Raw genomic sequence first — 16,750 nt, forward strand, 5'->3', positions numbered from 1 at the left:
CTGTCTGTGACTATGCATATATGTCTGTGGGTTTATGTGAGACTATGACTCTGTTTGTGTCTGTCTGTGTCTGTGTCTTTATATCTGTATGTGTGCCTATGTCTGTTCCTGTGACTGTGTGTGTCTGTATGTGTCTGTGTGTGTTTGTGTCTGTGTCTATGACTATGACTGTGTCAGTGTGTGTCTGTATGTCTGTGTGTGATTGTATGTGTGTATGTGTGATTGTATGTATGCCTTTGTGTGTATATGTATGTCTGTGTATGTCATTGTGTGTGTCTGTGTGTGTATATGTGTCTGTGTCTGTGTGTCTGCGTATGTCTGTTTGTGACTATCTCTATGTCTGTCTATGACTGTGACAGTGTCTGTATCTGGGTCTGTGTCTATGACTGTGTCTGTGACTGTGCATATGTGTTTGTGGGTTTATGTGAGACTATGACTCTGTTTGTGTCTGTCTGTGCCTGTGTCTGCATGTCTGTGTGTGTGCCTCTGTCTGTGCCTGTGACTGTGTTTGTTCCTGTGAGTATCTGTGCTTGTGTTTGTAAGTATGTGTGGTTTTGTGTGTGTGTGTGTGTGTCTATATGTCTCTGTGTGTGTCTGTGTTTGTCTGTCTGTGACTGTGTCTGTATATCAGTGCCTGTTTTTTGTGTGGATAAGTCCACAGGTATCTGGAAAGTCTCCCACCATGGTAGGTGATTTTCTTTGAGTGCTTTCTCAGTTGCTCTCTCTTTGTTGTTGAAGACTTTGCATTGTATACAAGAACCACTTACCACCGTGCTACAGAGGTTCTTGCTCTGTTCTGTGCCCTCCCTTGACCCTCTCTTATTTCTCTCGCCTGCTCTGATGCATTAGAAATGTGTGTGATGACTGCCCCCCTTGGAGAAGAAGCACCACCACCCTCTCCTCACACTCCAACCCCTTTCCCTGCGTTGGTTGGTATCCTTAATGTTACCTAATATATTTTCATCTTAATTGTTTATTTCTTACTGTATGACCTTGTCACCTGCATTAAACAGTGAGCCTCACAAAGGCCCAGAGCTGAGACTAGTGACGATCATGCATTTAACAAGTGATGAATTAATCAGTGAGATAACTGTGTACTCCCACTCTAAGCTGAAAATCCTACAGAATGATTCCGGGAAAAATCCTTTAACGGGGAAGAATTATTCATTAATAAATATGGAATTTTGTTTAGGTCCATTCTTAATAAAAGAGAAATGTTTTACTAGCATCCAGATTAATTTTATGTTGAATTTTACTTGGCCAAGTAGTTATAAGTTTAAGTGAGCTCTGGGGGGGGGGGGGGGCTTTACGTCCATTTTCTCTTTTGAATTCATGATTATCGCTGAATTAAATGACTTGTTCCTGAGACTGCTGAAAGCTTATTTCAAAATTTGGGATTAAACATCAAAAGGAAAAACACAGATATTTCATGATAGAGGAAAAAACGAACAAAACAAGACTGTGAATTTCCTTCCCACCGTGTTTGAGGATATTGTTTCCTTTTGTAAACAGTGAGACAGAACTTCCGCTCCTCAGTTCCAGAATTACAACCTGTTGATTTCTTCTATGAATCTCAGACTAGAGACCCCGAGAAAGAAACGCCTGTCGCCCTGCTAACATGTGGTGCTTTTCACAGTGCTCTGTGTCTGTTTAGACTCTGAGAGAAGATGCTAGAAAAAGAAGGGCAATCTCAAACTTGCATTCACCTGTTTGCTTCTCAGTGGCTGGACCACTTCTCTAACGCACAGCTCCAGATCCGTGAGGTAATCCCTCTCCGTCTGTATGAGCTCCCTGATGATCTTCGCCCGTTTCGCCATCATCCGTCCCACTTGCTGCTCTTCCTCAGGGGTTGGGGTTTCTGCCGAGGAGCACTCAGCCTGAGGTGTCATTTTTTCTGTTAAACAACAACACACGTTCAGATGAGACACTAGACTGACGTTTCTTTTTCCTTCGAATCATAACATGCAGGGTTGTTGTTAGCCGGGCGAAAGGCTTAGGGATCGTAGCAGTGGGTCCTAGGAAGTCATCTATTAGTTCCCCCCACTAGACAGGGATCCTATAAAATCATGAACAAGAAGACGAAAAACTGCTTCAACAATGTCGTGAAACGATATTTAAAGGTCGTGGCTCCTAAAACACCCTGTGGCTAGAATGTCTGTCTACAAAGCTGACCTTCATTGGGAGATGGGACACATAAAAACTCAACTCAGACCTTCTGAGCATGTCTGCTTTTGAAACCAAGGAAAACGTTAATTAGGAAGTGAAATATGTCCCACTTCTGTTTGTCCCTATTACTAAAAACGATTATCCAGTAGGTAATATTCAGTGGAATGAAACTGGATGGCATACAATTGGATTTTTTCCCTTCTTTTCGTTCATAATCAGAAGCCATGAGGAGTGAGACAATGGGGGAATTGAACATATTTCAACTATGACTTCTCGTGGATTATCTTCGACATCGTGTAAATCCTGTTATTGCTTAATTGTTGAACCAACCTGACAGTTTTTCTTGAAAAAATTCACAGGACAAAAATCAATCAGCGAAATAACTGCGTGATCCCACTCTAAGCTAAACATCCTACAAAATAGTTTGGGCCCAACCCTACTAGAAGAGAAACTTTATACTAGCATCCAGGTTAATTTTTCGTTGAGATTTAACCTTTAGCAGAGGGTTGAGATGTAATGGTCCATCTCACGTGAAGCCAAGTGTTTGAATAGCATATTAACATAAATAACCAAAAATCATCAAGGGAAAACTTCTCATAACAACGTAAAACTCTGGAAGCTTCGAACTAACTATCCACCATAAGTTCAGACCAGGACTTAAAGTCATAGTAGTCATAAACATTAAGACTGTGTGTGTGTGTGTGTGTGTGTGTGTGTGTGTGTGTGCGTGTGTGTGTGTGATTCAATATTGAAGCTTAATTTTCATGTAAGTCTCTGCAACTGAAGGCATAATTTTATTTCATTTAAGGCTAGTACTATTCTTGCAACTGATATGTGAGAAATCTTCAACGCTAATAAGACAAAATTCACAAAAGGATCTTGGAAATTCTGTACAGAAGGGTTTAAAAATACACATCCACAAGTGGAAATAAAGAGCCCTTCTCCTGGCCAGCCCTGGAGGCAAAGCTAATGGATGCCTGGAGGAGGGCTCAAGAGAGGGACCAATGGCCCGTTATAAAGAGGCTTGCCCAAGAATGTAAGTAGACACTGTAAAAGACAACAATCCTTCTCTTCCTGCATGACCAACCCCAGAAACTCAGAAAAGTGCATAACCAAACATTTGTGGAGAATTTGTAAAGGAAACTCCAACGTGAAATTGTACTAGTACTGGCATCAATCCTTCCTTTACTGGGGAAGACCATGGCTTGACAAGTGACATATAAAAACATATGGTTTTCCAAGCCACTCCATGTTAAAGGAATAATCTCGGTGGGCTATATCAGAAGACAGAACCTACATAAGGACAGAGAATGAATGTGGGGTGGGGTTCTGCAGCCTTCCTATTTTTACCTGTGTTGCGGGGTTATGGTGGTTTCTGTTATGCTGGTTGATCAAGCTTTTAAAAAACAGTGGAATAATCCTGTATTTTAGAGCCCCAAGTTAAGAGGACAAGTTGCGTGCTGTGCCATTGCTATTGGTCATGTGTGATGTGAAAGGAGGAACGTCTCTGTGTGAGGGAAATAGTACAGTGAGCAGACCATGCACACAGCCACTGGAAACCCTGAAGGGTCTTTATGGTGGTGAGGCTAGGTCGACCTCGAATTCTCTATGTAGCTGAGGATGACCCTAAATGCTTGGTCCTCGTGCTTCTGCCTCCCATGGGCTGGGATTACAAGTATATGCCACATACTCAATTTGTATATTTACGCAGTGCTAGGGGCCAAAGCCAGAAATTGTACACGTAAGTATTCTAATGGCAGCAGCAGCAGCAGCAACAAAACAGCGAAACTTTAAATTATACATATATAATCTATGCAATATAGATTATATATTAATCAGCTGTTGTACAAACATTATATATGAACATGTAATATATTTATATTATACATGAATATAATTATAATACATTGTATATTGCATAATATACTATACATAAAATATGATGCATACATAGTATACAATACATATACTATACAATACATATGCTGTATAGTATATAATACTTATATAATATATTAATGATATATGATATATTATATTACAGCATAACATGACATAAATATTATATATGTATTATAGAATGTATAATCAATATAGCCTATATTATATAATATATATTCATATATATTTTATAAAGTGTATATAAAAATAACATATATATTTAGTCATACAACATTATTTAAAATACGTCCTTATGGAAATGACTTGGTGGGGCATGTGAGAGGGCAGAGGGAAACTGGCAATGTGTAGGGAGTCTTTCCTCTAGGGATTTATGAAATATATCAGAGAAAATGTCACTAGCAGAGAACTCACAAACTAATCCAGATAGAGTCCTGTTTGTTACTTAGCATTATCTTGAAAAATAAACAAGTATACCTTACATACATAAATTAAGAACCTAAGGACCTTTCACTATTTTTGACAATGAAAAATCCCTAAAACATGTCCCCAGACTTCTTTTAGGTCTAAATTCCAGTCTCAGGATTCCATATCAACGTTCTTCCCCACATGTTCCAGCTGCTGCACTTTAAAACATACTACAATGGATTTTTTTTCAATTAAAAATGACTTAGGTTTTTTTTTTTTCCAGTGTTACTTAGCAACTTGGTCATAAATGTTGACTCTGGGGCCCCTTTGAGCTGACATAGGCTGTTATTCAAGATACTCAATTTCCAAAGTGTTTTTCAGGAGCAAAGCCCTTTTCACAGAACCCAGAGTTGAGCAACCTTCTAGATGTCTTTGTTTGTTCTTCTCACTCAAGTTTATTACAGGAACAAAGATTCAGCTTGCATCATTTTATGGTTAGTTCTCCATAAATGATGTTTGCTTCCGTTCTAAAACTAACAAACTCCCCACAATGTACCTACCGTGAACACCAAGTTTTCCTTTACAAGCTCCTCCTTGACTCTAAAACTTTGTGTGTTTTTTATTTATGCCGAGTTTTTACGTAGAAACACATTTGTAGCCCAGCACAGCCAGCAGCTGCCATCACGGCCAGCAAGCAGCTACAAAGCCAGCATGCAGCTTCGAGAAAAAGAACCTTTAAAGTCTTATCACCAAAAACATACCCCCAGGTGTTTAAGGGGTAATGTGCGGTGACTCTCTCTGCTCTTCTCTGCTTCTGACACCTACAAACATTTTTTCTTGGAGCATGGGTAACAAACATAAACTGTTTTTTATCCAATTGAATTGTTAGATTTTGTCAGCATTCACAGCAAGGATCAAGGACAGTTGCCACAGTTGTTGTAGAGAATATGGAACGCAGCGAACAGCTCGTGTGGACACTCCTTAAAACAACACAAACGTTCAGCTTCCCCATAGGCAAGGAAGCCACGGGATTCTTTATTCTACAGTGTTCACACCAGGTTCTCCTTTATCTCACTGGTGTTACTAGTATCGAAAGCACAAACATACTCTGCTCTGTATTTCACTTCCTATTCAGTGCATGGCAGGAAACAGCCACACTTTAGTGTACAGTACAATTTCCTTAGGTTGCTCTGACTAAGTGTGAGTTTGGGGATGCATGTAAAACAGCTTAGGTTAAGCTGCCATGTTCTGTGCGCTGTCCTCATTACTTGAATTCTCCTTTGACGCACCTCCAGTTTGTGCTAGGCTTACTGGGATATAATCCATCCTATATCCAGACACATCCAATTCAGCTTTTGCCACCCGAGGCAAATGGTTGTCCCATTGTTTCATAGTTGACAGCTAGATAAGAGAAATGTGCGTTTCTAACATGGACCGGTCAGATGGTAAGAAAGAGGAAATAAATGTAGAAGTCTATGCGAGGACTGAGATGAGCTTCGGAATCCTGAGAACTTGCTGGGATAGGGTACAGACACCAGGAAGACCCTGGTCTTTTATGGATACAAAGACTTTGAAAAGATGTCCACTGGTAAGGGGGTGGGGGAGATGGGAGACCGAAGGTTTCCTTCACAGGTTTCGCTAATGCGTTTGTTGCTGCTAACATTACTGTTGCTGCCGCTGCTGTTTGGGGGGTAGATTTAAGAAGTGATTTTTTTAAGTGTAAAGTAATATATATTTGTAATAATAACTATTATTGAAGGTAAGTACACAGAGTTCAGAGCCAGGAAAATGTGGGTTCAAACTTTGCCTCTACCATTTGTTAGAGCTGCTCTCTTCAGTAAAGTCTAACATTTTATTTTTAAAATTCCTCATCTATGAGTTAAGGCCAATGATAGCAAACCTTACAAAGCAGTTTGAGAATTAAACGAATGGACGTTTATTAGACATCTGCAAAGTCTAACATACATGCAGCACACGTCGGGCAAATGGTTATTATGAATAGCCGTAGATGCATTGTGGTCTTCACTGTATTAATAGCTGTTTTATAACTTAGCGTATAATCTGTCCCAAAATATTTTCATGCCTAGACAGGCATATGATTATTATAGTTCGCTTATTTTATTTTCAGCTTCAGTAGGTTCCTACATATTTTCTGCCACTACCGTTTGCACTTTTAAAGTGAACTTTATTTTTAAAACAATTTTCTTTAAAAAGTTTTAAATTCAATTTATTATTACTAGTGTGTGTGAAAGAGAGGGAGAGAGAGAGAGAGAGAGAGAGAGAGAGTTACAGAGATAAGACAACTTTGTGAAATTGGTTCTCCTTTACATGGGCTCCAGGATGGGTTCAGGTTGTCGGGATTGTGTGGCCAGCCCTTTGCCTGCCGAGCCGTCCTGTGGGACCCCTTCTAAGTTATGCAGCGCAGTGAGAACCTCAAGAATGTGGGCAGTGTGGCACAGCAGAATAGTGCCACCATCTCTTCTGTTGCCAGTTCTGTCTGATCTCTATTCTCATACATGTGTGTACACTCATGTGTGTGTGTGTGTGTGTGGATGTGCGCACACACACACACTCACACACATGTGACCTAAAAGTCTGACTAGATTAAAATACTCATATCTAGGACACTCAGATCTAGGACATTTTAAATCAAGACCAGAAAGGGGGCTCACACTTAGGAGGAAAAGTAGAAATGGTAGAAATGAAACTGTTACAAATGCTTTAAGAGAAGCACGTTAATATCATTGTCCTCTCCCAGCCTTGGCTCTGGGTGAGTCCAGAGCAAGTTTCCTTTGATAAAACTGCTCTTTTATGAATTTTGGATCTGAATTGGTTGAATGTTTAACGACTAATTATTAAGCTCTAAAACTGTCCTGGGAACTGGGATATGGCTATTTAGTAACACCAAATAATAAGCCTCGCTTCTCATGGCACTTCATTTCCGGTGGAGGAGGAACGCACATACTTGCCGTATGTTACTTAAAATCCTCCAGGTGGTAATGGTTCTGGGGACATGAGGCAATGAGGCTGCTAGTAAGAGCTCAAATAGCGAAGGAATTTCATGCAAGAAATGAAGGGTCTAATGTTGGGCAAGAATTTGAAGGACTGAAATCACAGGTAAAAAGTGGTTTTTAGTGGGAAACTGGTTAGCAGAAAGCTCGGAGCCCAAATGGGCCAGCTTCATTTAAGATGTGGAGAGTCTGCAGCCAGGAAGGAAGGGAGATAACTGATCTGCAGGAAGGGGTGGCGTGAGAGAGAATGCAGTGGCTTGAAGGGACTTTAAACAGGCGTACGTCATTGTAATATAAGATACAGGCATTAATACATTTTCAGTGTTTTGAAGTGAAGCACATACATTAAAACATCGAGGCCAGCCACTCGAAGATGTGACATTTCAAAACCCATAGAGACAAAATGGAATGAATGGGGAAACCATCAATCCGAAGGGACGGAGAAAACAAACCAAACCGGAAGACAAACAAAAACCCAGGGAGTCGGGAACAGGTGCACGGTAGTGACTCCAGTCAGGAGAAATCAACAGCAGCGACCAGCCAAGTGTTTAACAATCCATGTGCTGCTCACAGAGGAGAAATGGTAGGCGTGAACTTACTGTTCTCTAATGCTGAGCAAACGGCAGTTAGAAGAGAGGCAACGTGGCGGCTGTTTTTGCACTGGACAAAATAGACTACAGGGTAAACGTGAGAACGGGCACTGTAGGGCGTGAAAGCGTTTCTGCTCCTCCGGAAGACAGGAAAATCCAGGCTCCGTGTGAACTGCGTGGCATGGCATAAAACACGCGAAGCAAAACACTTGAAAAGCATGGGCATGATTTGAGAAACCACCCTGGTCACGGTCTATAACACAGGGCAGGGATCAACAGCCCTGCCAGGAAGGAAGACATTTTCAACTAGGAGTCAGAGAAGCAGGGTCTCTTTTAGGCCTCACACAAGCTTCCTGAACGTGTACCACACTAACTAACTAAAGAAGCGTAAGGTAGAAATTAACAAAACTCAAAGGCTCACGTCAAAAATTGCAACTTACTAATTGTGATAGAAAAGAAGAACAAATTAAGACCTAGGTCTCAGACATGGCTCGGTGGGTAGAAAGCCTTGCCTTCCCGGTTCGATGACTTGAGCTTCATCCTCAGAAACTGCATAGAAGTGTGAAAAGAGAACCTACTCCACAAAGTTGTCCTCTGACCTCCAAGTACACACCTTGGTGCACATACCTACACATACACAGCGCACTTCAGACACACACACATTACACATCACAAACACGTACACATACCACACACTATTAATAAATGAAATATAAATAACTGTGGGCAAGAAATTGTCATTTTAAAAAATAAATATATTGCCTATACATTCCAAAACAGGTAGGAAGTGTTCAAAGCATCACATACTGAGAATTAAAAGACCTAAATTCATTTATAGGAAATGAAGCAAAGAGGCCTCCCCTTCACCACATAACTAGAGGGGTGCATCTCTCAGCTGTCATCAGACAAGGTTCTTTTGCTGTAAATGAGGACTTAAACAGCCACCCACACTGGTCACCATGCAAAGAATAATAGACTGTAGAGTACTCGCACTAAATTGGACAACTAGACCATACTGCTTGCCCTCAAAGCTCCGGGGACAGGAAGATCATAAGAGCTAGAGGGAGTGGAGTGAAACAGTTCTGGAGTGAAACACTCTTTGCAGGAGATGACAGTGGTGTCGCACAGAAATGGACTATGACTGTGTACACAAGACCTAATCACCAGGCCACATGCAGGATGAATGGGGAGGGGCTCACGAAGTCTCACACCTAGCTGAGTACCTGAGCGGCTACTGTATCTCCCAAAACACTATTTCTCAGAGCCAAATACTGTAAATGAGTTATGAACAAAATCAACACACTATACTTAGGAATAAAACTTAGAGCTTTAGTAAAATAAAAATAGAGAATCTTAAAAGTACTCAGGAAGAAGAAAACATACAAAGGAGAAAGTAACAATTGGATCCATGAGCAAATGATAGGGAAAAGGGATGTGCCTTCAGAGGTTAAGAGAAAAGAATAACTGCTCGAGAATTGTGCTTAGCAGGATTCTCTCAAGCATGAAGTTCCAACAAACATTCATTTTAGTAACAAATATCCTCCTTAGAGGAAATTTGGAAGGTGCTTCTCTCACAGACCAAATGCTTAGATAGGAAGTATTGAAATAAGAAAGGAATCAGAAAGAAAGGAACCTGAAGGGAGAAAGACCATGATCAGGAAGAGAGGTGTAAGAAGCTGTTAGTCAGGGTCACGGTCACTGTGATGAAACAGCATGAGGGAAGCAAGTTGGGGAGGAAAGGGTTGATTTGCCTTATCCTTCCACATCACTGGTCATCATCAAAGGAAGTCAGGACAGGAACTCAAGTGGGGACAGGAACCTGGAGGCAGGAGCTGATGCAGAGGCCATGGAGGGATGCTGCTTACTGGCTTGCTCCTATGGCTTGCTCAATCTGCTTTCATATAGCACCCAGTGCCACGAGCTGAGGGACGGCACCACCCACATAGTCTGGCCTCACCATTAGCCACTAATTAAAAAAATGCCCCATAGGCTTGCCTACCGCCTGATCCTACAGAGACATTTTCTCAATTGACACTCCCTCCTTTGAGGACTCTACCTTGTGTCAAGTAGACATAAAACTAAGCGGCACAGAAGCTAAGAAAAGGCCATGTGTGTTGGTGGACATGCCCTTAATCTCAGCACTTTGGAGGCAGAGGCAGGCACATCTCTATAAATTCAAGACCAGCCTGGTTTGTCCTATGAGTTCTCAAAAGCAAGAAGCAGCCACAGCAATAATAAATAAACGAAGTAATAAAGAGTAAATACATCGACAACATTTTCTCATCTCAGGGATATGATCGTTTGAGACCAGTCTTGAAAAATAAAAAATGTGGAGTGTGTGTGGTGGGGGAGAAGCTTGCTAGCATCAGCCTATGACTTTGACATGCACATCACAGGTAAGCACACACGGGAATATACATATACTATACACACAATCATATAACACTAATATAAAAGTTAGCATGATCACTTTTCTCTGGTGCTCTGCATAACACTGTTGCAGCATGATAATGTGACTCCATTTAAATGCTAGCTCTACATGCAAAAGAGCTTTTACATTACTTATTTATTTATTTCACTTTCCATTCATTCATTAAATTTTCACTTTGCATTCTGAAAACAACATCCACATCCTCTCTTCCCAGCCCCGCTTATACCTCCTACCCCTCAGAAAAGGGAAAGACCCCCCCATGGGTACTGACCTGCCCTAGCACATTAAGTTGCAGGAGACTAAGAGCATCCTCTCCCATTGAAGCCAGACAAGGTAGCCCAACTAGAGGAAAGAGATCCAAAGGTAGGCAATAGAGTCAGAGACAGCCCTTCCTCCTTGTTAGGGGACCCATTAGAAGACCAAGCTGCACATCTGCTATATACCTGTAGGGGGGACAAGGTCCAGCCCCTGCATGCTCTTTGGTTGGTGATTTAGCTTCTGTGAGCCTCCATGGGCCCAGGTTATTTGACTCTGTAGGTCTTCTTGTGGTGTCCTTGACTCCTCTGGGTCCTTCAATTCTTTTCTCCTCACCTGAATCTTTCACAAGACTCCCTGAGCTCTGGCTAATTCTTGCCTATGGGTCTCTGCATCTGTTTCCATCAGCTTCCGGGTGGATGTCAGCCATAAAGCACAGGATAACCATGCACCAATCCACAGACCCAAAGACGCTAAGTAACAAGAAGGGCCCAAGGGAGGATGCTTGGCTCTCACTGGTAAGGGAAATGAGGTAGACATCAGAGGTGGATAGGTGGAGGTAGCTGGGTGGGGGAGGAGTGGGGAGGGGAACGGGATGGGGATCAGGTGTGGGGAGGGGGATTTGAGAGAGAAGAGAAATCAGTGTGGGGTCATCTCTGGGACAAGTCAGAGACCTAGGACAAAGGAAGTTTCCAGGGGTCTTTGGGGGTGACCCTAGGTGAGACTCCTGCCAGTGTGGATATGGAGTCTGAAGTGGCCACCTCCTGTTATCAGACTGGACTTGTGGTGGAGGGAGGGGGCACGCCAACTCACCCACCAAGCCTTTGACTTAAAATTTTCCCTGCCTACAAGATGTTCAGGGCTAAAGATGGAATAAGAAGTTCTGGAACTCATAGAGATCCACCTCCCTCTGCCTCCCAACTGCTGGGACTAAAGACATACCCCACCTTGCCTTGCTGTAATAACATTATTTTACCAATGCATTTATGCATCTCCCAACCTCTGTCAGAGAAACTTCTTTTTACAGTAAGTGGCGATTAACACAAAGAACCACTGGTCAAAGGTCAGCGACTGTGGTGTGTGCAGCCCTAAGTGGGACATCTAAATCACACCTTCTCTTCCCAGAGCTGAGGGTTTATTAGGGAGAGGAGGGAGGAATGAGTGTAAGAGTCATGGGTAGTAGATGATTACAACGAAAGTGTATTTTCCAGGCCTACCAGGGCAGTTGCACATGAGAATTGACAGTGGTTATGACAGCATGCATAAGACCTGTGCAACCTCAAGCCAGACAAAATCCCAGCATGCGTTGGGAAGATAAGCACCAAGTGAGTCCCTTCCTGCCGATCTCACGATAGCTGCTAGAAGAGGGAGAGTTAGCTTTCTTTAATGGCATGGCCTTTGGTAGATAGACTCATCCAGTGAATGGTCATACACTGAAGAGTGGACAGGCAGCACAATCGTACTCAATGGGTTAGAACACAGTTTGGTGTGCATGTAAGAGGAGATGGATCAGGGAGGAAGAGAGAGAGAGAGAGAGAGAGAGAGAGAGAGAGAGAGAGAGAGAAGAAACTATGTTCAAAATACAGTGTATACAATCTTCAAAGAACTCATAAGTTTTCAAAACATCAAGCCAAACACCAAAAAGGCAACATTATCATAACTTTGACTTAGGAGTTCATATGCTACTTGAAATGAGTTAATTTTGAAAAAAAATATTAGTTTTGGAGTGTGAAATGTCTAAGGACAAGATTTTATCAGATCAGCTACTGAAAGAGGTGGAGATCTTATCACGGAGAATCAGAATCAAGCTAGAGAGGTCTTACACTTCAGAACTAATTGAATTAATTGGACTAATTGTGATAGAAAGACAGACGTACAGATAATAAAATAGACCAGAAAGACATAAATAAGCCATCTCCTTTGTGGTTAAAGACCTTTTATCAACAAAGAGGCCAAGATCATCTGAGGGTAGAGGACCATTCTTTAAGTAAATGATACTGGACAAAGCAAAAGTGACACCAGATTTCTATTTAATATTGTATCTAAAGTTTTATTAAACCTATAGCTGTAGACTGCTGTCTGAAGCAGGTGAGGGCAGGTGAAAGACAAGACTAAAGCCTGTGATTGGATAGTGGAAACGGAAGGCAGGCTGAGAGTTTTGGAGAGATAGGAGAGATAGAAGAGAGAGGAAGGAAGAGGAAGGAGGTGGAGGAAGAGAAGGATGACGTAGATCTGTGTGGCTTTAAATAGCCACAGGGAGCTATGAATATCTTATAAGGGATGGATAATTACAGGACAATTTGTCTTATCTACGTGGGCAATTTATATCAATATCAGTTGGCTCTGAGCTCATTGTGTGGAAGTTTAGTGGGGTGAGAATTTACTGATATCAATCTGATTGATAAATTATAAGCCTCTAGGGTTTTGATTTTACCAGGTAACAGGGAGTTATGACTGCTAACCACAGGGGACAGATGGCTGGGAATATGAGCAGAGTCTGCAGCAAGAGAGCCGTGAGATGGGCGGTCAATACATGGGGTTAACCATGGAAGCTCAGGAGACCACTGAGGCCAGAGAGTAACCAGCATCAGCATGGGACGGTGCTATTTTGTTACTTCGTGCAACATATAGCTGTAAAACACTCAAAAGAAAACACAGTGTAGAATGTTCATGATGTATTTGGCAATAACTACTTGGATATGACACCAAAGGGTTAAACCACAACAATAATTAGACAACTCCATGAGTCAAACATCGAGGGCATTTTGAAACTTGTGCAAAAAGAACATCAGTTCACTAAAAGTGTTAACCCATAATGTGGGAGACGAAATTTACAAATTACTATCTAGACTATGTGTAGAACTTCTAAACCTCAACCACGACAAATTCTTAAAAATGGGCAAAGCACTTGAACAGACATTTCTCCAAAAATAGAAAGCTAAATGTGCCTGAAGAGGCGTCCAACGTCACTAATCATGCAAAAATGTGAATTAAACAGAATGAGACGGCACTCCTTAGCATCCTAGGTTGCTAATAAAGATAGAACACAGTAATTCCTTCAAGGATTTGGAGAGTCTAGAACTCTTCCAAACCATTAGTGGGAATGCCAAAAAAAAATAATAATACAGACACTATGAACTACAGTGAGGTAATTCTTCAGACAATCAACGGCCAATTACCGTATGTCCCAGTGCATGAGTACCTAGACTAACGAAGAGCGAGAAATGCAAGAGGTCTGTGTACACAGGTTTAGAACAGCTCCGGTCACATTAGGGCTCACCAGTGGATGATGGAATGAGCAGAGTGTGGTAAACACATCAAGTAGAACATTACTAAGCCTTTAAGTGGCCTGAAATGTTAGCATCCCTTACAACACTGTGCAGACGCAAACCAGGCACAAACGGTTGAATCCATACGGTGTCATTTCCCTGAGGTTCCCAGAGCAGTCAAAAAATCCTAGAGACAGCCAATGCAGTGGTCCATAGTTGTAATCCTACCACTCAGGAGGCAGGGGCAGGACTTTGGGGGCACCTTTGTCTGTACAGTGAGACCCTGTCCCACAAAACCAAATGAGCAGAAGTCACAGAGAAGAGAAAGTGCTGGTTGCCTGGATCTGTGAAACATTCTCTTTGTACGCCTTCAACAAACTTACTTTTATTTTCTGTATATGAGTATGTCAGTGTGTCTGCCTGTGGAGGACAGAAGAGGGTACCGGGTGTCCTGGAGCTGAAGCTACACACGGTTTTATGCCACTTAATGGGAATATTGGAAACCAAAGTTAGGTCCCCTGGGATTGTAGCAAGAACTCTCAACCTCTGAGTCATCTTATCATTCTACCCTGCCTAAGAGGGTAAAGCTGAAAATGGTTCTGAGTGTGTGTGTATGTGTGTGTGTGTGTGTGTGTGTGTGTGTGTATGTGTGTGTGTGTGAGAGAGAGAGAGAGAGAGAGAGAGAGAACATACACATTATCGATATCTTGAACATTATTGAACCACACATTTAAAATGGCTATGATGTTCATTTTTATAGACGTTGCCAGGATTATTTTTAATTGAGATAAATACTACATAATGAGAACATAAAATAGAAAGAGTACAGAGACACCCAAGACTGTATGGATATATTAAATGTTTCCCCAAATTTAACATTATGGTAATTGAAAGGGGAGAGGAGGGAAGAGGTTTTGATGTCAGATGCTACGTTTCAAAATTCAAAATGACTCTGAATTGAGTTTGGAGTGGAGCAATTTAAACACAATAGACCGTATCTTTTGAAATAACGTCTTATAGGATTTCTAAACACCACATGGAGAGGGAGGCGTACAGAAGTGAGAACGTGAGGTATAAATACAGTAAGGCAAATAACCGAGAGCGGCTTTGTTCCAGATATCACCCTGCTGAAGAACGGCCTTCGCAGTTAATTACATTCTTGCATTTCGGCTCTTGTGATGCATCTCTTGTGCAGCGCGCTTGACTGACAGCCTTGAGCTTGGCTTCCTTCTATCATACACTGTGTGTGCACTTCGTAAAATTTCCTGGCCGAAAGAAAATGTTATTTCAAGGTAATGTGCATAATAAAAACACCCTCCTGCTGCCCTCGGCACCATTACTTGGGACAGTACTGTCAGGATGACGGCCACAGTGATTAATACTTACCCGCCGACTCAAAGACGTGCATTGTGGGTAAGAGGAGTCATGCACATCATCTAATTCTTACAAAATGTAAAGACGTGTATAGTTTCTGGGTGAAATTCAACACATAACGTCAACTGATTGCTAAGGGAGTATAAGTTGGACCCCCGAGTGACGGTAACAACACTTCCAACAGTTGCTACCCTCCCCCTTAGGTTTCATTTCTTCCCTCCATCCCTTTCATTGTAGGGAAATGTGAGTAACATAAAAGCCCCTGTGTTGACTGGAAGTGTGCAGTTTGGCAGCATTAAATGCATCCCACTATGGGACAATCATTGCTGCTCTCTGTCTCCAGAACATGTCCATCTTCCCAAAGAGAAACTCTCAATCCCTCATTCCCTCCCTCCTCCACCCTGATGCTTTTTGTCTATCCAAATCTGACTTCTCTGGCTACTTCATTTTAAAGGGAATTATCTGGCTTTTGTCCCTTGGAGCCGGGCTTATTTCACTGAGTGTAAGGTCCTGAAGGCTCATCTAAGCTGTCGTGTGTACCAAATGCCTTACTCGAAAGCCTTACTTTTTTTTTTAAAGGTTTAGTAATATTCCTCTGCATGCACACATCATATTTTATTTATGAAAACAAGCCAAATTACTTGTATTATATTAAATCGTTACACCCTGTTATTCCCACTCTACTTATCATAATATACTGTGCAAGTCTGGAGTACACGCAGCCATTTTGAAGTATTTGTTAAGGGCCAATGTTGCAAATACTCATTATCTCTAATCTTCCTTACAACCCAAAATTGGGATATTATGCTAATTTTAGTGACAGAGGAACAACATATAAATATAAGCAAAAGTTCTCCAATGATTCGCAGATTACACAGAAGAACTGGGGTTCTTACCAGATGTGCCGGGCTGTGCAGCTGGAACTCCCTCACCCCAACCCCTGGCTGGCAATGCTGGCATCATGGTACCCTGTGCATATGTGGTAGAATTCTGCTGGACAGAGATACATACAGGACGATGCTGGCAGCCCCTCACTGGAATATAACACTGTCCAAGCCATGTGATGTTACAAAATTGCTTCATCTCCAGAAGAGAAATAAGAAAAGTTGGCAACGGCAATACTAATAAGGTATCATATTTGAGAACTTGTGAGGCCAGGGAGCTGAGGGACTGGGAGGAATAGGCCTCGAGCAAGGGTAGAGTACAGGCATATCCAAACATCACAAATCTTACCCTGAGATTGGCAGGGGTGGGATTGATACTCCCTGTCCAGTAGCCTGCATGCTCTGGCACAAGTAATCCTGTGCCCTAGACCCTTGCCTCACCAGAGGTGGCTCAAGAAAGAGC

At 41.9% G+C, this 16,750-nt stretch overlaps 1 protein-coding gene across 1 annotated transcript in view; it reads right to left on the bottom strand.

The window, feature by feature from the left end:
- Arhgef38 (Rho guanine nucleotide exchange factor 38) overlaps positions 1–16,750 on the bottom strand; it is a 129,737-nt gene that overhangs the window by 96,408 nt on the left and 16,579 nt on the right. The window contains exon 2 of the mRNA NM_001427634.1: positions 1,707–1,894. Within this exon, the coding sequence (NP_001414563.1) occupies positions 1,707–1,894 (188 nt within the window). The remainder of the gene's footprint in view (positions 1–1,706; positions 1,895–16,750) is intronic.

Source organism: Rattus norvegicus, chromosome 2 (assembly GCF_036323735.1).
Source record: "Rattus norvegicus strain BN/NHsdMcwi chromosome 2, GRCr8, whole genome shotgun sequence".
NCBI classification, from domain to species: domain Eukaryota; kingdom Metazoa; phylum Chordata; class Mammalia; order Rodentia; family Muridae; genus Rattus; species Rattus norvegicus.